The 24,591-nt window shown below is 35.7% G+C and overlaps 1 protein-coding gene across 5 annotated transcripts in view; it reads right to left on the reverse strand.

The window, feature by feature from the left end:
* Positions 1 to 14,650: 14,650 nt before the first annotated feature.
* The window catches only part of LOC131044739 (uncharacterized), a 116,426-nt gene continuing 106,485 nt past the window's right edge, over positions 14,651 to 24,591 (reverse strand). For all 5 annotated transcript variants that reach the window (XM_057978145.2, XM_057978144.2, XM_057978146.2 and 2 more), the window contains 8 exons: positions 19,270 to 19,439; positions 18,914 to 18,992; positions 18,706 to 18,780; positions 17,894 to 17,991; positions 17,658 to 17,765; positions 17,321 to 17,378; positions 17,002 to 17,199; positions 14,651 to 16,900 (listed from right to left, as the gene is read on the reverse strand). In XM_057978145.2, the coding sequence (XP_057834128.2) occupies positions 15,344 to 16,900; positions 17,002 to 17,199; positions 17,321 to 17,378; positions 17,658 to 17,765; positions 17,894 to 17,991; positions 18,706 to 18,780; positions 18,914 to 18,992; positions 19,270 to 19,439 (2,343 nt within the window). In that variant the 3' untranslated portion in view covers positions 14,651 to 15,343. The remainder of the gene's footprint in view (positions 16,901 to 17,001; positions 17,200 to 17,320; positions 17,379 to 17,657; positions 17,766 to 17,893; positions 17,992 to 18,705; positions 18,781 to 18,913; positions 18,993 to 19,269; positions 19,440 to 24,591) is intronic.

Below are 24,591 nucleotides of genomic sequence, written 5' to 3' on the forward strand. Positions count from 1 at the left end.
TGCCTCCTATTTCTAAGTTTTTCAGGAAAGAAAGAAAGTTTACTCCTTTGAATGAATCATTGCATAGTATTATGAATAAGTTATTGGAACAAAATGTGCTTACTCTTCCTCCTATAAGGCAAATAGATCCTGCAAAGATTAATTCACCCTATTTTGATAACAAATCTTTTTGTCAATTTCATCGTCATCCTGGGCATGATACTGAAAAATGTTTTGCTTTAAAGGGTAAAATTCAAGATTTGATTGATAATAATACTATCTCTGTTTCTGGAGTGAATGATAAAGGCAACACATCTGTAGCTCCTCCTAACCAAAATCTTCAGATTTTCACTGATCCATTGCCTTCTCATGCCTCTAATGCGATTGATACTACTGATTCCTCTGTCTCACCTGATGATCTCATGTCTATGACTCCGAATGTGATTAACTTTGTGGAACAGCAGAAAATCCCTAAAGAACCTTCCATCACATTTGATTCCAGTGAAACTATCAGGGCACCTGATGGTCCTTTATATATAGTTGCAAAAGTCAAGAATACACCTTGCCGTGGAGTGCTTATTGATCCTTATTGTATGATTAATGTCATTACTGAAGAGTTTCTTTTTACTTTGCAGTTGAATCAAGTTATCTATGACGAAACAAATGTGGTTGTGAAACTATTTGATGCATTTTCTTCTCCTGCAATTGGTTCTATTACATTACCTATTGAGGTCCATAACAAATCCCTTGATGTGGACTTTGCTATTATTCCATCATCCAAACAATTTTGTGTGAAGCTAGGCTATCCTTGGCTATCTTCCATGAAAGCTATTGCATCTCCTATCCACAAGTGTCTGAAATTTCCCCATAATGGTGAAGTTGTTACTGTCAATCATAGTCTCTTTAAACCAGCTGAAAGAACTTCTAGCGTTCCTCTTGATTACTTTTGGCCTAAACAATTCCAATCTCTTCCTCCGCGAAGTGATCATCTTTTCAAATCTTATCAAAAGTGGAAAAAAGATATGATCCTTTCTCTAAGTGAACCTAGAACACCCAAACTTGACATTCCTATCGTTCTTGAGAAGGAAGTTCTTCCTTTGAAAGATAAAACCAATGTCTTTCCTCAAGAAGATTCCTCACCCATTCCTATGGATGTGACTATGCCTATATCTAATAAACTTCCTAAAGGTAGACCTATACCTCCTCGTCATGATGGGCTTGGTCTCCTTCCTAAACCGAATATTCCTCCCTTATATGGAGCAGTTCCTCCTCCTTCCTCTTATGGAGAGAAGAGACCTTCCTCTTCTCCTATCATTCAACCTAAGAGACCACAACCTAAACACCCAAGTGATAAGGATGAGAACATTCCTCCTCCTCAATATTCTCAACTTCCTACTAAGACTAGACGAAATCGTTCTGCACGTGAACGCCAACGAAAGTGTCGTCTTAGAGCTCAGGCAGCTGCTTCTCAAACTTTGCAATCCCCAAAAACACCTTCAGCCAGTATTATTCCATTTTCTCCTCAGCCGACGATTGAGCCGAAATCTCCTAAACATAAGATGCATGATGGTCTTGATCCTGTGCGAGTTAAAGATCCTATTTTTATAAATCTTGATGATGATATAGATGAAAATGTTATTCATGATGCAAATGTTACTTCTGTTCATTCTGATAGTGAATATGAATATGTTGATGTTGATAACCATCTATCTAACGAATTTTCTAAAGCACTTATCCTAGCTCCTAGACAAGAACAACGTGGCTCGAAACATGAACATAGCCCTTGTTTGGATCTTGTGATAGCTTCATCTGTTGTGTTGGATGTTCCTCCTCTAGCGTGTTTCCTACCTTCCCGAAATACTAATCAGCAAGATCAGGGGGTAGATGATGTGCTAGACTAGTTTCATTAGCATAGCAGATTCTCTCCCCCTCTCTTTGTTACTTCTTCTATGTGTTATTCTCATTCGTCTATTTGTTGTCCTTGGTGTTGTCTACTTGAGGACGATGCAAAGCATTGAGATCTCTCGATCTCTCTCATGTTGACTCAAAAGACACATGTGTTCCCTTCTTCTAGGTGACCTTCCTTGATTGGGGAATGAAGAACAATTATGCATACATACATATGATATACATGAATTATCATACAGCATACTGACCCCGAGGAAAGCAAAGTCACCTTGTGCTTTGTGTTTTGTGTCTATTATCCTTGGGCTTATCTCACACTTGGGGGCTAAATCCTTGTGATAACGTGCTCCTTTCCTTTCTCATTTCTTATATGTATCATTACCTTAAAGCAATCACCCCCGGTAAGGCGTGTGCGATCGCTTTAACGTAGGGGGGCATACATCCCATTCATATCTTTTCAAGATACTTGAAAATTTCTTGACAAATTTAGCTTTGCCTTGAAAAATTTTGATATCTTTCTTGCATGACTCATAGTGAGGGAACCTTACTACTGACAGTCATGGTTCTCCCTCGTGATCTTCCCTTTTACTTTGTCAATCGAAGTCGTAAGATCCTTAGTCCACTGGGGGCTTGGTGTATCTTGCCTCCTTGACGTGGTGAAAGTTTCTCAATGTTGTTTCCTTGTACTTTACCGAAAGTATTGGTGTATGCTTATACTCCCGCTAAAGTGGGGGCTAAATGTAGCGTCCTAAAATTGTGACACTTGCAATTTCGACTGCATTTGGGTCTTCACGATGGCGATGCAACACAGAACCTGAATGGAGACCCCGAAACTTGTTCATGACATCAAAAACTGCATTTTTCCAACACCCTGGCCTGATCCTCCTTGCACCCTGCTATCTCGGGAGGTGGGACCAGAGCGCCCAGCGCCCTGGTCCTTCAGGACTAGGGCGCCCAGCGCCCTGGTCCCCCATGACCATGGCACCCAGCGCCCTGGTCCCTGGCCCTATTTTGGGCCCGGTCTCCTATGGGGCTTCGGGTCTTTATGTTTGCAAATTGGAAAATAATATTTCCTGGTCGGCCTAAGGTCGGGAAAATCAGTCTTTTAACCCTAATTGACAAGTATATAAACTACATTTCCTCTCCCATTTTGGTAAGATGGAAAAAGGCGGAAACGATATTCAAACATTCAAGCATTCAAGCATTCAAGCATTCAAGCATTCCTTCAAGCAATTGATCATTCTAAGTATCCATTCAAGGCTAAGTGTTGCATTCAAGACAAGGATTCAACCATTGAAGAGGAGATCACATACAACATACAACATACAACAACATCTATACCTTCGCATATAAGGATACAAACATCCTTACAACAAGGTATTAGTACTTGTTTTACATTACATTTATAGCATTTCTCATTTCTTGGTTAATTCCAAAACCGGGGTTTGACCTAAAGGCAAACCCCTCATCCCTAACCCCCCAATCATCCTCTCTTTTCTGTGTGTAGGTTGCAGGTACGTGGCTGTAATTGAAGATCTGGAATCCTTGTGCAGAGACGAACAGATCCCCCTTCGTTTCGCGGATTTTTCGGAGGACCGTGTGCACGTCGGGCGCCATCGTCCTGTCAACTTTCGCTCAAATTTGCAGAACAGCACCGTCTCGACATTTTACTGCTAATTCCAGGTCCGCAGCTTCATATCATAACCCTATCTCTGTTTATAAGCGAATATTTCCCACTTTACATGCATTCCTAGCTTAATTTTTCTATCTACATTTCTTTACAAAAGAGGGTATCCTTGCTATCACAACCCTTGAAACTCATATAGAATCCAATCTTGCATTGCGTGGGATTGGATCTTATGGGTTTCAACCCCTCTTTTGAATGTAAAGTCTCTCCTAAGTGAAAACCATCAACCCTAGTGACTCTCCCTTCTCTCTCCTTGGAGTTGGGGAGGGGAGAACGACTAGGGTTCGATTTTTCCGCTTTACAGGAAGCTAATGTAAAACTACATGGACTGTCACAATAATGTGTCAAAATCAGACTTCATTAGATTATTGACATTTCGTCAAACATGTCATGCAACCTCTGAAAACATATTACAGCTACAATCCCATTCAAATCTTATTATAAACCAGTTCCAATGCAATCAAAGGATCTTTACATAGGTTGACTACCAAGAGATATGCTACTGATTTTTTGAAGACATTAGACAGTCACTAACTGAAGCATATATCTCAAAATTACAATGAAAGAAGAGATTTGAAGAACCTGATTAAGCTATGCCCAAGTCTGGCGATGTAAACACCAACATTACTCATCCAAATAAATCCATGTTAGAGTTATGATCTTCAATACTTTCTCTTAGACAAGAGATAAAATTAAAAAACCAAATGATTACTACAATAAATTTATTTTCTTATTAAAAATATAAATAATTACATTAGATATATATATATATATATATATATATATATATATATATATATATATATTCCACATAAAGAAAAGAAATGATGAAAATCATTTGTGTCTTAAATAATGAGATCAACAACTAAAAATGGGAAAATAATATCCTAATTACGACTCCCTAATTAGTATAAGATACTATTTTCAATATTATACTAAGGATAAATATTCAAAAAGTATAATAATTACACTAATACATATATCACTCTCATGCCTTCCTTAATTTGATATAAGGTCCCTCTATCCAAATATGAAGTCTCAAGGGAGTTGTATGTGTCAATTATTCAAGCTTCTTCTAAATCTATTCCAACCTCTTCTTCCAACACATGTCTTGATGATGGTTGAGGATCTTTAAACTTTGAAAATATGAATGAACACACTCCTCTAGACATGATTTAAATGCCACATTTAATTATACACATGGATGCAATGGACATGATTTAGGATGTGTGCAATGAACTGTGGAGGTTCATGAGAAATATACATTACATTTTTCTGAAGAAGATTTAGGTTTCTATCCTCCTCCTTTGTTGACATCCCCTCCCCCATTGTCTAATATATCTATGACTTTTCCAACAACTTTTAATCACAACAAGAGATAATTTTGTATGAGTTTCTTAAAGCCAACTTTATTACTCTCCCCTTGACAACTTGAAGAAAAAACCATAAACAAAATTAGGACAATCCTTTTTTCAAGCATCATCAACTATTCCACTAATGAATGTCATGATTTGGAGATTAAAATTCAACAACTTATTGTAGTTCTAGTAACATTTAAATAATAGGTGGCAATGAGTTATAAACTCATCATATCCATTCTAAATGACATTTATAACCTATTATGTGTTTATCTTGCTATATGACATAAGTAGCTTAATTACCTATTAGGGGCTCATTGTCATTCATGGTACTACGATTTCATGTGCAATCATACTTGGGAGGCAACGTAATAGCCTAGTTCTTCTTGTATCTACATTGTGGAGCAAGAATAATAGTTGTCAATTGTTCCTCTTTTTTAAGGATCCACTTTACCTTTGTTGATTTTTATCTTTTATAACTTGATATCCTTTCTTGCATAGAATTATCCTCAATCCAAATTCTCTCCTTGCTTGGACGTGTGTGTTCCTTGATTAGGACCTCTTTCATTGTTTTGTAGGCAAATAAACAAAGACATCGACCTCTCCTCTCTACTTATACACAAAATGGCTAATTGAAACCACTTCATATACACAAAATGTCTCCTTGCACTAATTGAGCCTCAAAAATGTGACACCCTTGTTCAACAAAGGTTGATACTCTACAACACAATGCCTATCATTCATGAGCTCAAGGTGGTTGCTTTCATGCTCAATAAAAATATGATCAAAACTTTTTGTAGTTTCGCCACCATCTTAATATCATTTTGCTATTGTTAACATCATACATCCTCATTTTACGCTGGCAATTCATCGGGCTCTTCAATGTATTCACTCTTTATATGTTAGTGACTACCTTTAACTTATGAACCTTCAAATAAATCATCATAATGACCTTTATTCACTCTTTATATGTTAGTGACTACCTTTAACTTATGAACCTTCAAATAAATCATCATAATGACCTCAAATAAATCATCATAATGACTACCCTTAATTTTTTATTGTTCCACCCTAAAATTTTGTATTTGAGGTATGTAAAATAGTTGCTCTATAGAGTTTTTTTATCTCTTTGTATTCTTTTGGTTGCCTTCATTTAAATTATGTAATGTTTCCATGATTTCAAAAAATAAAGATTTTAGGAACAAGGTTTGATATGCATATATTTCTTATATACCAACACAACAATTGAATGTTGGGGGTGTTATGGATATTTTAATACAGACATTTAAAATATAGAAACCCTTGTTATAAAATCTTAGAACTGATTCCAACACCAAGAAGTAGGGTTATTTTAGAGATTTTGGAAGTAACTACACATCAAATTTTGAGTGCCTTTGAAAAGAAAGAAAGTGATGTGATGAAATCTTTGGGCATAAAATAGATGAAATGTACTCCATACTACTGCTGCATAATATTTTGGTTGATGATATTTTTAAAATAATAAAGGAATGTGTATGGAACAACCAAATTCTTATCGTTATAAACAATGAATATTTTAAGATCCTTTTATGATGTGTAAGTTGAGAATATTTTATGAAAGGTCCCTAAATGAAAACACATTAAATTGATTTTAGCAATGACTATCGGATGTAGACAAAATAAATGTTTTTTGGATTAGGATGGTACACAGAATCTACTATCAAAAGGTTGTCAAAAATTCTTGGGACTAGGAGGTGTGAACTAACCTACTCTTATGCTTTTCATGCCATCAAAATTTGAGTTTGATTGTCATCATTTACTTTGCCAAATTCTTCACACGTAACTCCTGAATCAATTTCCTACACACAAAATGACGAAAATAGGTTTGTAGATGGGGGTTTTCCTAGGTCAAACCTCGGGTTGTGAATTAACCTTGAAGTATAAGGTTTTTCTTTTGAGGGAAAGGATAGATCTAATCTAAAAATGCTTAAAATTGAACATGATACCTTGATGAATCTTTCTTGAATCCTCACAGAAGGTTTTAGGATGTCATGTAGACTGTTGATCATGAATGTTGTGCTTTAACTTGAATTCTCCTTCAATGCTTGATGAATGCTTGATTGGTTGTTCACTTGGAATTGAATTGATTTTATAATTAAGAGATCACTTGAATTGTAGGTAGACCCCTTCAAATGATAGGGTAGGCTTCCTTTTATACCTAATCATACATAAAGTGTTTGAATTTTTTCTCACACATGAGGCAAGAAATGAGGGGTCATATTTTGGGTCCCAATCATGAGTACCAGGGCACCTAAGGCGTCCTAGTCTTGTCAATTTAGGATGGGACATGCTAAAGTGGGCATCAATGTCTCAAGATCAGATGGACCTTAAGTGATTGTCTCCCTTGCATATGATTTGTTTGGGTGATAAACTTCACCATTCTACTCACAAGAATTTTATTAAGTCCCAAATATAGGGATCATAACTTATTAATGATGCAGTGAAAGTCCTTCATGAAGGACTTCTAGAAGTATTTTTGGATGAGTCTTTGTCAAGTGCAGAGAAAATACAATTGATGCTTAATGGATTTAAGGAATGTGCTTTCAAATTGGAAGCCAAAGTTTTATAGGATGTAGAGAAGAAGGTGGAAGAGAAAAGACTAGAAGTTTTGGTGATTAGATGTGCAACAACACATATCCAACTACAAGAAAGCATAATTTTTTTTTTAGAAAAGTGTAAAGGATGTAGTGGCGGCATACATGTTTTAAAGGCAATGGCCTAAATATACTAAGGATATTAAGGGTCACATAGATATTATAGCATCACAAATTGTACAACTATCCAATACTATAGACATGAAGAATGATGCAGAAGGAAACAGAAGGCTTCAAATAGAAAACTTATACATGCAACTAAATCCATTGACTAATCAGAAGAACAAAATTAAGAAACAGTTCGATCATCTGAGAGATGTTGTAGACTTGCAACTCACCTGCTACTTAGTTTTTTAGGGTAAGAATTTTTTTTGTTTTGGTTATGGTTGTGGTGTTTGTAGGGAGACATTTACAAATTTATATCTATTTTCACTATTTAATGGTTTATGGGTTTGTAATAGTAATTTAATGTTCTTTCATATTTTTGTATAGATACTTTATAATAACCTATTATAGTGATTTGTTCTATTATGGATAATGTTGTGGGTCAGACAGCTTTGTCGTCGGTGCATGAAAGCATTGCATGAGTTCTACTTTTAAAAATTACATGAAACATTTTTAATTTATTTGATTCAGTGTTATTTGAAAAAAAGATTATCAATGATGTTTCCTTTCTCCAAGAATTGGATCTAGGATCTTTCCGTCAGATAATATGTAACATCTTATGACTAAATATTTTATTTACAAATACTTATTTTATTTAATTATCACCTAAGCCTTAATTATAATTTATATCTATGCGGAAGCAGAAGATACAAGCTAAAGACTCATGTGCAAGTAAATTTCATAAAAGAAAGCAAGCAAACATTATCTTGAATGACATGGAAACAAGCTCATCAGCTGCCTAGAAGAGAGTAATTGGAGAAAAGCAGAGGAAAGTGTTAAAGGGTGATAAATACATAGAGAGTATGCAATACAAACAAACAATGTCTAGAGTGTGTGATGTGACGTCTCTAATTTATGTCCGGGGGGACTAACTAGTTTTGGAGTTCTTGGGAAACCTATTGGGCCACGCTTGGAGGAAATCAATGTGTTCATGCAAGGGCCACCTTTTTTCTATTATGAGAATGATGCTTTTGCACCGAAGGATATTTGGAAGACAATATCCGAAAATTTCTATAGTGTGGAACCAGAGTTGGTGGATTCGAAGTACTTTTCCGCTTCAAGAAGACCAAGAGGTTATGTACACAATCTCCCAATAGAAGGGCGATTTCAAGAATTACCTCTCCCCCATGACTATTCAGGAAGCACTTCCTCAGACAAAGGATGGCCTCCATGGGATCAAAGAAAAAAATTAAATTGCATAGACTATAGACGATGTGGTGGTGTCCTTTGTGGAGAACTCTGCACTATAATTGAAAATTCACGAGGGAAACTGCAAGATAGTGAACAAAAATACATTCTTGAAAAGTGCGAAGAATGGAACTTGGTTTGGGTGGGGCCAGGTCAGGTGGCTCCTCTAGAGGTTGACAAGATAGAAATTATATTAGGATTTGAAAAAGATCACATTCGTGGAACTTCGTGTGCGACTGATCGATTGCGTTGTTTGGGTAATGCATTCCAAATAGATACAGTTGCATAACATTTATATATCTTGAAAGCATTTTATCCTGATGGCATTAAATTAAAGTACTTTCTCTTTTATCTGGTATTAGTGGAGCAGAGGTTGCATTGCATCGACCTAGGATACATATTTCCGCAGATACAACACAAGTTAAATGTATCCCAGGTCGATGCAAAGCAACCTCTGCTCCAGAGATCACCAGAAAATAGAGAAAGAACTTTAATTTAATGCCATCAGGATAAAAGGCTTTAATCAAGACAGATAAATGGTATGCAATTGTATCTATTTGGAATGCATTACCCAAACAACACAATCGATCAGTAACGCAATCGATCAGTCACACACGAAGTTCCACGAGTGTGATCTTTTTCAAATCCTAATATGATTTCTATCTCGTCAACCTCTAGAGGAGCCACCTTACCTGGCCCCACCCAAACCAAGATCCATTCTTCCCACTTTTCAAGAATGTATTTTTGTTCACTATCTTGCAGTTTCCCTCATGAATTTTCAATTATAGTGCAGAATTCTTCACGAAGGACACCACCACATCGTCTAGAGTCTATGCTTCAATTTTTTTCTTTGATCCCATGGAGGCCAATAGTTCTTTGTCTGAGAAAGTGCTTCCTGAATAGTCATGGGGGGGTGAGGTAATGCTTGAAATCGCCCTTCTATTGGGAGATTGTATACATAACCTCTTCGTCTTCTGGAAGCTGAAAAGTACTTCGAGTCCACCAACTCTAGTTTGACACTATAAAAAATTTCGGATATTTCCTTCCAAATATCCTTCGATGCAAAAGCATCATTCTTATAATAGAAAAAAGGTGGTCCTTGCATGAACACATTGATTTCCTCCAAGCCTGGCCCAATAGGTTTCACAAGAACTCCAAAACTAGTTAGTCCCTCCGAACATAAATTAGAGACGTCACATCACACACTCCAGACATTGTTTGTTTGTATTGCATACTCTCTATTTATTTATCACCCTTTAACACTTTCCTTTGCTTTTCTCCAATTGCTCTCTTCTAGGCAACCGATGAGCTTGTTTTCATGTCATTCAAGATAATGTCTGATTGCTTTCTTTTACAAAATTTACTTGCACACGAGTCTTCATCTTGTATCTTTTGCTTCCGCACAGATATAAATTATAATTCACGCTCAAATGATAATTAAATAAAATAAGCATTTTTAAAGAAAAGATTTAGTCATTGGATGTTATATATTATTTGACGGAAAGATCCTAGACAATTCTTGGAGAAAGGAAACATCATTGATAACCATTTTTTGCAAATAACACTGAATCAAATAAATAAAAAATGTTTTATGCAATTTTTAAAAGTAGAACTCGTTCAATGTTTTCATGCACCGACGGCAAAGTCGTCTAACCCACAGTATTTGATACCGTCGGAATTCCGACGACAACTAAAGAAACATCCAACAAGGATGTTGTATATCCGATGTCACTTCCTTGTCGGACAGTCGTCGAGGAGCAAACATAGCATCCGTTGGAATTCCGATCGTAATCTGTCGAAATTTTTGACCGGGGGAGCAAATATCGCCACCGTCAGAAGAGTTCATAACGTCGTCAGAATTTCGACGCAAATGGCATCGTCGGGAAGACCGACGACGAGTTTTCGACGATTAAATTGGTCGGAAGTCCGACGTGGTATCGTCGGACTTCCAACAATTAGCCGTCAGAAATTAGACCCAAATGTACTAATGCATTCATTCCATTCTTTTTTTTTCAGCACAAAGCTGAAATGATATAAGCTATCGTAGATCATTTCAGCTTTTCTCCTTCTCATAGGCTTATATCTATATTTTTTGAGTTACCTGTGAAAACTATTTTTGTTGAAATTACTATGTAATTCTTAATTTGCACCGTATTGTGTTTTCTTGGAGACATTTTGAAGATAATGGAGTGCAAGAATATAATATTTATTTCTGATTTTGTTACTCCCAATCACCCTCAAATATACACGTATAAATTCAATATTCAATTCCATGTTCTGAGCTTTTTCATGGATTCCTTATCGATATTGTTATTTTTGGCTGAAAACTAATGTTTTAGAGTAACCTCAAAAAATTGTTCAAATTATTATTTAGTTCTTAATCTTTACCGTATTGTGTTTACTTGGAGGCATTTTGAAGATAATGGAGTGCAACATATAAATATTTATTTGTGACTTTGTTACTCCCAATTACCGTGAAAGGTACATGTATGAATTCAATTCCATCTTCTGATTTTTTTCATGGATTCTTATCGATATTGTTCTTTTTGGCTGAGAATTTTTTCATGGACTCTTATCGATATTTTTCTTTTTGGCTGAGAATTAATGTTTTAGAGTTATCTCAGAAAACTATATTTTTTGTTCAAATTATTATTTAGTTCTTCTTCTTTACCGTATTGTGTTTTATTGTGTTTTATTACAAGCATTTTGAAGATCATTTCAGCTTTTCTCCTTCTTCATAGCTTTCTTGCTAACTAAACAATTACTATCATTAGTGCACTTTACAATGTACACTCAGCTTTCTAACAGACGGATGTGATGGCAGGCCAAGATTTTATACACACATTACTATCATTAATCTACTTAAACCATTAACAATTATTCGTCATGTACCTAAGAAAGCGGCTTCATTTCAATTTAAACGGTACACGTGAAGAACTGCTTATGCGTATTAAACCAAATTATTAATTTTAATTTTAATGGCTAAGATTTGTAACACACCCGATTTTTATGCAGATGCGTTGAAAAAGTTTACAAAGAATAAATAATCTGCCAAGATAGTTGAACAATCAACATACCCTTCTAGATCCTTAATCACACCATTTCAACATACCCTTCTAGATCACACCATTTCATTTTAAACAATTTTACAAATATTATTTCATTTAGCTTTTAAGTTCACTTACCAAAGAAAAAAGGAATATTAATTTCTTATTACTTTTAGTAAAATGTTCCAAAACAACACTTATTACTAAAATGTTAGTGCCTCTTTGTTAAGCCGTTGCAAATCCCCCATGACCATCTTTATTTAGCCCATAGACTCAAAATGCCCCTAAAATCCCTTATAAAGACCAGAACCATCTACTTCCAAGCCTAAATTACACTTGTTGTGGCACCTACCTCTTTGCAACTAATGCTTAAACCCTTAAAGAACATTCTTCATCCTTGGAATAACAACCAATCCTTCACAAGAGGACTAAACTTACTTCATGCATAGTATCAGTGTGCAACTTTTGTCACTTGTCACCGTTTTTTCTACTTTTTTACAATCCACTACATGACTCTCTCCTAAGGCAATTGCTTTAGCAATTAACCAAATTACGCAAGGTTGTCTTAGGTCACACACAATTTGTATACGATCTCCATAGTTTGTTGTGCATACATACATACCTCTTGTTGCTAAGCCATGTTCATCACAATCCCTTCTAACAAAACTATTATGTCAATTCCTCAACTAGATTCATCTATATATGCCATTGCGCACCCTAAGAAATCTCCATTCACAACTTGACCCATCATAGCTCCAAGGTCTTTCATTTATAATTCATAGCCCATCTCAACCAAGGCCATGGCCATCAAACATTTGACATACTCACAATTTCTTTTAGGATTATCTCCAATAGAATCGAGTAATTTCTACAACTAAGGTACCTTTTACATTCAATTCATTATCAACATCCGGGGCCTTTGATCAGCACATATATGCCCTTAAAGACCAATAGGTGAGCTTCAATTCTTATCACCTTCACCTACTATCCCTCTAGACCCTTAAAGCTAATTGGATTTCTAGCAATCAAAATGAACAGCTTGTCACTTGCTACATCACTTGTATTAGCTCACCAAACCTGTCTCTTGAGCATTTAATATTGAACTCTCAAACTTTGGGAGGCATTATCTCAATCACACGAAAATGGATTCCTGTCTATTTTTGGAAAGTTGCTATTTTTTCAATGCTAATAACCTTATCTTTGAATGATATTCAAATTATGTTTTTTTTTTAATACACATTGACTTAGTTTTCATTTGGTTTCCATTCCATTTGTTTTGTCAGCACAAGGCAAGAGTGATTACACCCTCTTTAGGCAGGTTTTTGCTGTAAGTTATTCTCCATAGTTGTTAGGATAGCATTTATTGTACCATCATTTTTTATAGTGATTTTACCCACATATCTTTTGCTTCCTTTTTGGCATTGTAATTTCAGCTAGCATTGGTCGCTTATAATACTCTTTATGTAACATCATTAGGACTCCCCAAAACCAGATCTTTGTTGTGCTCTAATATGATAGGCATTTGTCTCTACTTGTCTCAAAAGGCTCTGCCATTTTTATTCTGCCATGTATAGTCTCCATGCACATGCTTACATAGTTGAGCACTCTGCACATTTTGATCAAGGGCAAGTTAGATGGCTGAGACATATTTACCTTGACCCAATATCTTATTCAAATCATTTAGCTTCGGCATTAGTCATAGCATGCTTCGTTTGAGACAAATGCCAAAGCTTGATATCATTCACCTAGTCATAGAGCGAAAGCAGCAGTTCTTATGGTGCAATGAATGCAAAACTTTCTTCCTTACTCTGTCTGATAATCTTGAGGGATTGTAGTTATAAGTATTTGTTATAACCATGCACTTAAAGTTTGAGATGGGTTAAGTACGTTAGATATTAGGATATACAAATAAATCCTAAAAATTTGGTAGTTTAGTTAACTAAAGGAGATGAGATAATAACTCATCTCATCTAAATCAATTAAGAATAGACAGAGATTAGTCCCTACTCATGTGGATTAAACGTATCTGCAACGTGTTGCAAACCAAAGTTGAAACCTCTCTTTATATTGATCTTGACGCCTCCCAACAGTGAAAACCCCCAACTTTGTCCCAAGCTTGCCACCCAGCATGCACTCAAGGATTCTGGCCAGTCCCAAATAATGAATAGGCTGTCCAACTTGCCACCCTGCACTGCACAGACAAAACACCTATATCCTTAACATTGAGAGAAGATTAGGAAAAACGATTCTTAGTATCAATTATGCAATAGTTTTTTGATACTCTTATGATAGGTTTATAGCATGCATATTTACTGTTGCAAATATCAGCTTAGCGCCTAATGCCCTTGGTTAGATAAATCTTTTGAATCTCAAACGTTTTATTGAATCAACCTTAACCAATTAAAACTATTGTCTTCAAATAGCAGAAAAACCAATTTGATATGGCTAAAATAATCATTAAGTTGCTTACGGATTCAATGCTTGATTACAATAACAATATTTGTTGATTTAATAAAATTTGTCGTTGGGGTGCTTCACTTGCCTTGAAAATCAATTGATCATATGTTAATCACAACAGATACGAGATGTGCTCTTGAAATTGATTTGCAATGTACATGCTTTCATAAAGTGGTTGTTTTATGTTTCTTTCTTAGACATATTGAATTGTCCCCGCTGTATAGCAACTAGTGACTTCCTCAAGATTTCTCATTTATCTATTAGATAATGATTCTTAAAGAAACATTGTGTCCGTCCTTCCAGAAAGGATGGATCTATGGCCAGTACTTGGGCCAGTAAAATCTACCGGTCTCATTGGAATCTTATATATAAATTTGAATTCCCACAACGGAAAAATCATAAGGTCAACAAACAAAATTCAAATTTCATTGAGCGCCAAACCTAAATCCTATGAGATCTTGAAGAAAGCCACTGTACACAACAAATAACTTGCTCATCCATCCTATTAAATGTCTTTATTCTTACCTGATCAAAGAAATATGACCAAGTAAGTTACATAAAATTTGTGATGAGAAGTTTTGTCTCTTAGAAAGTCTAATTTTGAGTGGCGCTCTTGCATAACTGCAACCGGATATATGTAGCCACAACAGTGCATAATAGAATGCAAGTGTCAATCCAAGCAAGAACATTTTTCTGAGATTCAGCTTCCTCTTTTACATCATATGTGAAGAAGCTGACATCAGTAAATACTTTCCGCAAGCTTTCTCTCATTGTTTTTCTCAACAATAGTTGTTAGCGTTTGCTTGTCATTATCCATATAACCCAACAAATCTTGAAATTCTGATGGAGATGTGTTCTTTTAATTGACATACGATAAGCTATGTAATGATTTTGATTCCTTTTCAATCCTTTTCATGACATGAATCAATCATTATTTGCATCAGTTATAGTGGATACTTCTATGTCCATGGCAACAGGTGTCAAATCCGTGACTGGTTCTTCTACTTGCTGTCTAGCACAAGTTTCAATCTCAGCATGCAAAGAGACTGTATTTTCTGGACGATTTGATTCTGCACATGCACTTTCTGTTTTATCAAAAATGCGACCAGCAGTATCCTCTTGAGATTCTGCAACTTCTTTTCCTTTTTCAGAAACAGGATCTGTCCTTGCAACATCCAAAGCAGATGTATCTGAATTTCTTTGAGCACCACCTATTTCTTGCATATCATTTGGAGCTAGCAAGATCGATCCCTCCTCCCTTTGCTGATGATGGTTCCTGTCAATCTCGATACTTTCTCTTTGTTTATCCTGCTTGTCTAGTGCATGCTCTGTGGCCACATCACACATCAACAAATTTTCGTTTCCATCTGAATCTCCAAAACTAGAATTTTCTATTTCCTTCTCGATAACACTATTTTCATGGTTATCAGCTTTCCTAGCTCCATTGCCAATTTCAGTCTTTTCAGCCAACATGGCTGCATTTTCAACATTTGTTTCAAAGCTGACTTCAGTTTCAATATTGTTGATCCCTTGAGCCTTTGACTGAGAGGGCATGGTAGGAATATCATCATTTTCCGTAACAGATACTGACAGTGGTTTATCTGAAGAACTCTTTGACTGATTATTGACTTCATTGACAGAAGTTGACACTGGTATAACTTCAGAATTCTTGGACTGATTATTGACTTCATTAACAGAAGCTGACACTGGCATACCTGAAGAATTCTTGGACTGATTATTGACTTCAAAAACAGAATCTGACACTGGTGCACCTGAAGAATTCTTGGGCTGATTATTAATTTCATTAACAGAGGCCGACACTGGTGTACCTAAAGAATTCTTGGACTGGTTATCAACTTCACTAGCAGAAACTGACACCAGTGTACCTGAAGAATTCTTGGACTCGCTATTGACTTCACTAACAGTAACTGACACTGGTGTACCTGCAGAATCCTTGGTCTCGTTATTGACTTCATTAACAGAAGCTGGCACTGGTGTACCTGAAGAATTCTTGGACTCGTTATTGACTTCATCAACAGAAGCTGACACTGGTGTACCTGAAGAATTCTTGGCCTGGTTATCGACTTCATTGACAGAAGGTGACACTGGTGTACCTGAAGAATTCTTGGACTCATTATTGACTTCATTAATAGAAGCTGAAACTAGTGTATCTGAAGAATTCTTGGACTGGTTATTGACTTCATTAATAGAAGCTAACACTGGTATACCTAAAGAACTGCCCTCTGTATTGCATATACCAGAAGCTTTTGGTAAAAGAGGTGGAATTGGTACCCTCCTTGGTCTACCTCGTCCTCGCTTTACTGGCACCGCTTCATTCACAACTATTGTTGGCCCTGATTTAACTGCACTTTTGGTTTTACGATCTTTCCCCAAATCATTGTTTTTGGGAGAGTCTGGAGCTCCAGCTTGACAAAGCCTTTCAAACTCTTCCTCTGTTAATTGATCGCCATACGAGCGTACCTGATAGAAGGCAGGAATGGTGTCAATTGTCACCAAATAATCAATTTATCACAGTGATTACGACAAGGCATGATAGAAACAGCCAAGACTAATCAACTAACCTCTCTAGCTCGTTTACCCCTTCCATAATGTTGAGTATCCAGGGCAGATGAAGACCTCTTTCTTCCACCATTATGTGCATTGTCATATGCCTGCATTAACATAACAAAAGGCTTCAACTCTTCTTCCCCAACCAACCTAGGAGGCATGGGCGTTCCTTGATCAACACCATTTCCTTGTATGCACTTCAACCACTCTTCCTGGAACACATTGTTTCAAGGAAAAACACTAATATCAGTCGCATGCAACCCCATTTAGTGCTTAAAATTAGACTACTAAAGTGTAACAGCAACATGGATATTAGAACATAAAATGCATTACTTGTTCAGCTTGATGTCTCGTCTTATCAACAGCCTCGAAGACATCAATTTCAGACTCACTGCCAGCAAGAGATTGTTTCATCCGAGTAGTTAGTAGTGTTTCTCTGAACATTTGGAAAAGGTACAAAATAATATTCAAGTACAAAATCTTCATGTCAAACAAACATCATAATATGAATGCTAATATTGGAGCTTTGAAATGAAATCGGGAGTGAAAGATCACTGAATTCAAAGAAGCCTTATCGTTGCCATAGTGACAATGCAGAATAACACTTAGATTTGTTGAGCTTAGCAAATTTAACACTCCTAAAGAGAATGCCAAAAAAAGTGAAAACAACCTGCGAGCTAAAAGATAATTTAGTGCTTCATCATCCAGCACATGGGTATCTTCTTCTTTTTTAGAACCTCTCAAAAGTTCTTCCAAGTACACTCTCCGGTCTTCCGGACTGCAGTGGAAAATACAATAAAGCTTCTTCACCATTCAAAGAGTACACATAATTGATTTTCTATTTTCTAAATTAAAAGCATAACAAATAAATTACAAAGGTAACTAGCTAATTGAATAAGCTTAGACCTTGTATTATTGTCAAAGAATCCAGCAGTAATGCTCTGATTAGCTACTCCAAGTTTATGCTCTGCTGAAGCCCTAACTTGTTCCTCTACAGTGTGAACCTGGTTTAACAATGTCAATGACATAAGTACATATGTAATACTCTGCTAAATTGTTAACTGTTCCTCAAGAATTTTATACTAGTCAAAGGTGAGAAAAGAATCAGTACAAAGAAACAAAACGATGAGGATGAGTCATGAAGCAAAAAAATGAGGATGAGTCACATTTTTCTCTTTATTAAAATTGAACTCAAGAAATCCTGCTCCAATTTTAAGTTTTTTCACATTGACACCATAAGTATTATAGAAATGGAACTCGAGAATGCAAATAATCAAGCAAAGAATGATCAATGAAGGAAAACTTTTCAGGCTAAAATACTTATCAAAGCTTAAAAATAAACATACTGACTGTTTTTTTATATTAGAATAATCTTATCTAGTGTTTTAGTTTTGCGTCACATGATATTTTTCACAAAGTGTTTTTATTCACTGAATACAGTTCATTGCAACTATAATATGCATGTAACTCCCAGGAGAAATCATCAAAAGAATTTTGCTCTTTCTTGAATTGTGTCGGTAGTAGTGAGATTGGAAACATAATTCTATTGCAGTAGTATATTCCTACTTTTCAATCATTCTAATAATCCTCCTGCAATTCTATCTACAAGGCGTGCAAGGAACACACATCATATATAAAATTTGACAATACATTTCAGGATAATTCTGCTGTATGTGACCCTTTAAAATCCATAAATGAGAGGATAATGTACTATGTACCGTTTCCAAACGCAATACTAGTACATCACGCTTCTGACCAATCCTATGAGCCCTTGCTTGTGCCTGCAGATCAACCTGAAACACAGCAACATAAACTGATAGATAAGTGTCCAGTTTGAGTTATATGAATTGATAGCAATGATGTTCAAAATTATTAGAGAAATGTACAGAAAAACAATAATTGCCCAGCATCTTTCTCCTAACTTGCCTGTGGATTCCAGTCCGTGTCGAATATAATAACTGTATCAGCAGCTTGCAGATTGATTCCAACACCTCCAGCCCGGATACTGTAGAAACAATGGTAGCATGAACCACCAAAATAAAAAGAAGTTCCCAGGATGAGAACTACGAGATCAAGATCATCTATTTCAGAAACATTATGATCTACACTTCTAACTTGAGAGATAACAATACTGAAGGAATGTTCTAAACTCCAGAAACAAACTAGATTATTAAATTTAAAATTTATAAATTGGATCATAAAAAGCACAATCATGCCCTTAAGAGTTAAACTATATACAAATACCAATGTGTGGTTGAGAAGACATTAAACATGCAAGGCACCTGAGTAAGAATAAAAAGGCTTCAGAATCGGGTCTATTGAACTGCTCAATAAGAGCTCCTCGATCATTTCCACTAGTATGTCCATCCAGGCGAAGATAGTGATAACCTTTCCATGCCAAGTACTCTTCCATTACATCCAATAACCGAGTCATTGTAGAAAAAAGTAATACCTGTAATACAAAATTAGAATGATAAGATGTAAGTGATTTGCATAGCTTCCAGTAGTTCAGTGATCAGAAATGTGAATGATCATTTGGAAATTGACACTTACAAAATTTGTCTTCTGGGGTCCATATTGGCAAACCAATAGTACAAGATTTTTTTTAAAATGCATATTTGATCCAAAAATTCTGGATTTTCAAAAAACAGAAAAAAAAACTAATAAAAAATTAAAAAAATAAAAATAAATGCTGATTTTTAAATTCAAAGGTATTTTAATAGCATAGAAATATATGAGAGTTTTGCCCGTGGATCGTGGAATATAGACTAGCTAATGTTTCCATTTGATGATTAGAAATGTACAAAAAAAAAAGAAAATCCGAAAACTTATTCCTTGTCAGTTATTATTTCACTCCAATGCACGTATTACAGCACATAGGTGCAGCCGCAGGTATATAGGAGCAAAAAACATTTAATTCATAAGGGCCAAACAAATGCGAAAACAGAGAAGTAAAATACATCCAAAAAAAATGTAAACAAACACACCCAAAAAAAAGTGAACGAACACAATGAAAGCCAAGGTTGCTAGAAGACTAATGTTGTTCCTAGTACAAGAGATGAGTAATACACCATTTTCAAAACAAAGTAGGAGACAGACTTGAAGATGCCATATATATATATATTGGAAATCAATTTAAAATTTAAAATTGAATATTAAATATTAAATAACTTTATATTTAATAATTAAAATTAAAAAGTAACAAAAACAAAAACAAAAATAATAAAAAAATGATTACATTTAAAATCTATCGATTTAAAATTTAAAAATTTAAAAATTTTATCATAAACTTTTAATAATAAATATCAAATATGATAATATTTAAATGATAAATATTAATTAACTACTAAATAAATACAGTAATTTTAATTTCTTTAAATTTTAGAACATTAATTTAAGTTTTTCCTACTTAAAAGGTACCTAAATTTCAAATTTGGAGCGACTACATATGTATATGCCTTTTCTTTGAAATTAGATAGTTATCCCGATGAAATTCTATCGTTCCATGCCTCCAAAGAATTCAATGAACACTACTAAAACTTTAAAGCGTATAAACTATTCCAGATAATACAAACAAGTCACCAAAGGTAGTGAGGGTGGACATTCTAGCTGCAATATTTTCCCAAGGTCACAAGTTTTAGTCTATTTTGCAAGTCCAGTGTGATCGTTCTATCAAGTGACAGGTCGCTCGTTCAGAAATATAAGTAAGCAATTCGAGGTTGCATCTCATGATGGTGTTGACAGAGGCGGGTATTGTCAAACCATTCACAAGTATTTTCACGAGAAAAAAGAATTGGTAAAAAACACCTTACATTCTGCAATTGACTGCTCAATCTAAACACTTTTGCATGAAATTAAAACAAACACATCAGACCTTTATTCATCATTTTATTGCACAAAAAACCCTAACAAGATAAAATCATGTGTCATGCCCCCAATCATGTCATAATGAATATAATAATAGTATTCAGTATCATATCAGAAATGTGTGTGTGTGTGTGTGTATTTTACTATTGTTCGGATAGTTGTCTTATTAAATAAGACTTACAATTTTCTCTAGTGCTGAAAGGTGAAGTTGACGTTTTCATTCCACATTATTGTAATGTCCCCTAATGGGATATTCCTATGTCTTTGCCCAAGCACCTTGTAAATGCACAGGTCCCCTGTTTATATCAATCTGATCTGCTGCCTATATTCAGATATATGTGTAAGAGAATCCTTCCCATTCCATCAGGTCTGATTCTCTGATTATTGATTTAATGTTTCCTCTTCTTTTCCTTCGATGCCTGCTTGATTATTGATTGCAGGTTTGTATTTGTGTTCTGATCTCTTTGATAATGTTCATATCATTCTTCCAAATTTTCTTAGAATTTTGATTTAGCTCTGCTCCTCAATCTGCTTTTAGTGCTTCAGATATTTTGTCCTATATCCTCCCTTCTCAAATGAGAACTTCTCCCCTTTATATCCTCCAATGTGAGGGAGAGTCACACCTCTTCATAAAGGTCACAAAATTTCACAATTACTACCCTTCGAAAGGTTCACAGTCCTTCATCATTTCTGCCCCTTTGAAAGAGCCACTTCCTTATCTTCTTCCCATTAATGCTTCCTTAATTACTTTTTCCCCCAAATGAAGTTCTCTTCTCTCCCTTCTATATTTCGTGTTTGAGGGAGTCACAACTTTTCATTTCATGCCTTTTGACCATTCATTAAACTTAACTAAATTTTAATTATATTAAATTTTATATTTACCCTTTTATATTTTAATTTATTATTATTATTTATTAATAAATCCTATTTCAACAAGGGGGCATTACAGTCGGAGATGACCCCATGGCGCAATGGTAGTTGCGAGGCCCTGTTGTTTGGGCTGTCCCAGGTTCGATCCCCTTCAGGTCGTTTGCCCTAGCATTTCAGATGCCACAGGCTAGTAGTAAGGTGAGTGCTCTTGCAGTGAAGGACAAGGAGTGCAAGTTGGGGGTGTAAATGCCCCATGGCTGCACAGTACCGTCAAGACGACCATGCAGTAAGTCCCTGCCATGTGAACATCGAGACCTACGCTGACAAGAATGTTGGAGGATCCACTCATTGCAAGCTGCGAGGTGTGAAGGCCTCGTTCTTGGCAGTGGGCAGACAAGGATAGCGGAGTGTGATAAAGTGGGAAAAATGGAGCGATAAGGAGCCGTAGATGGAGAGATAAGGAGATATGCTCGATGCAGTGGAGAGATAAGAAGTGGAGAAATAAGGGTTGCAAGGGTATGGAGGCATACGGAGTGATAAAGAGTATGGATAGCACAGAAACTTCAGCAAGAGCCAAATCTAGGAAGCATTAAAGCCTTAGTAGAACTGTAACCTCGGAGATGGGGTCCTCCAATGTGACCCCACTGGTTCAAACCTCCAGTCAAAAGCAATAGAAAAGGATCCATTGACCGATCAAAAGAAAAAGGGGGACATTATAGTCTGCCCTTCCCAAGATTGTTTGTCCTCAAGCAATGTAGGTTTCTATGAACTGAATCATGAAGGGCCCAAACCAATTCTTGGAGATACGTATTCCTTATTTAATTTGGTTGACCCAACACTTGCACCATACTATGGATATCTCTTTGCATTAAAGCATGGGTTATCTTAACATATATTAAGATGAGGATTAGAAGCATGGCACATATCTATTACCCTAAATAAATTCAAATCTTTTTGGTTTACTCTTGTTATTCTCATATTCTAGATCAGCCAAAAATAGGAATCCCATGATGATAGGAACATGTTTACAGTAATCATAGATATTCATGGAGTAGACATATCAAACATGAAGTATAAATATAAAAACACAGAGCATACACATGCAAACAAAAAGTATACACATGAACATAAGAAATAATGAGAATTTAGTGAATAAGCAGATTATGATAAACATTATGACAAGCTAATTATATCCTATAACTGATCATTGCTTAGTTCGGTAGGAAACTCAAAAGGGCACCAAGTAAACTGCCCAACCCAACTAAGCCCGAGAGCGCGTCACATCCAAATCATGGCCATTTGCCTCACATCCCACAAGTGGCAAGAACATCCAACTACGACCAATTCCATAACTTGGGGAAATCAATTCATCACTTGGCCCACAAGAGGCAAGAATGTCCAACTGTGACCAATTCCATCCCTTGGGGTAATCAATTCATCACGTGACCCACAAGAGGTAGGAATTTCCAACTATGACCAATTCCATCCCTTGGGGTGATCAATTCATCACTTGGCCCACAAGAGGCAGGAATGTCTGACTATGACCATTTCCATCCCTTGGGGTAATCAATTCATCGCTTGGCCCACAAGAGGCAAGAATGTCCAACTATGACTAATTCCATCCCTCGGGGTGATCAATTCATCACTTGGCCCACAAGCGGCAGGAATGTCCAACTATGACCAATTCCATCCCTTTGGGTAATCAATTCATCGCTTGGCCCACAAGAGGCAAGAATGCCCAACTATGACCAATTCCAACCCTTGGGGTAATCAATTCATCACTTGGCCCACAAGAGGCAGGAACATCCAACTATAATCAATTCATCACTTGGCCCACAAGAGGCAAGAACGTCCAACTATGACCAATTCCATCCCTTTAGGTAAAAGTTTCAATGTTACAATTTTTTTTTTCTTTTTTTAATTGTGGAGTTCGACTAGATAATTTGTTTCTAGATATTGAGGACACAAGGGTGCCATAACCACTAGACTTGTTCCTCCACAAAGCTCCATCTATTTGTTGCCCCTTCTTCCTTTGATTGGATGATTCTAAGATCTCCTTCATTGTGCCTTATTTTCTTGTTTGGGTTTTCTTCTCCCTTCTTTCCTCTTTCTTTATTGGATATTGCTTTTGAAAAATAATTGAATGATATTGAATTAATTAATTACAAATAGACAACCGTATATATAGGAATTACAAGACGGTGTTCTAAAAAGAATGAACCGTTAATCTAAAGCTTCAACATGAAGCTAAAACGCTTAAAATGCTAAATAAAGCTAAAAAGCTAAACACTAAAAAGCTAACTATGCGTTCTTATAAAAGAAGCAATAATTTCACTTAAATGACTAAACGAACTAAAAAGCTAAATAAGTCAACAACTAAGATTACGAACTAAAAAGCTAAATGAAAAACTAAATGACCATTAATAGAACCACTAAAAAGGTAACTGACTGTCATGTCCCAGTAATGAATGTACCAAACATAAATATATTCTTTTATACAAATTTTGATCAGATTATGGATAGCTGTTCAATTTCTACCAATGAATCTTAATTCAAAAGCTAATGTGTATTTAGTCTCTGATTTATGTGAGCTATTATTATTGTTAATGTAATGACAAATATTAATAATAATATTAATTATTAATTCAATGACAAATAATAATATTGATGACAGATATTAATTATTCTATTACAATTATTAATGAATTATTCCTAAATCTACTAGTGTGTAATTCCTATAATAATCGCACTAAGTGTGGCGGCTTCTTTTGTTGAGTCGCAACCCTTCCCGGCGAAGTTGAATGGTGGACAGACGTGACTCAAGTCAGCCATGTCTCGCGTAAGAATCATGACTCAAGAGTAAGACT

The sequence above is a fragment of the Cryptomeria japonica genome, chromosome 3, assembly GCF_030272615.1.
Source record: "Cryptomeria japonica chromosome 3, Sugi_1.0, whole genome shotgun sequence".
In the NCBI taxonomy this organism is placed as follows: domain Eukaryota; kingdom Viridiplantae; phylum Streptophyta; class Pinopsida; order Cupressales; family Cupressaceae; genus Cryptomeria; species Cryptomeria japonica.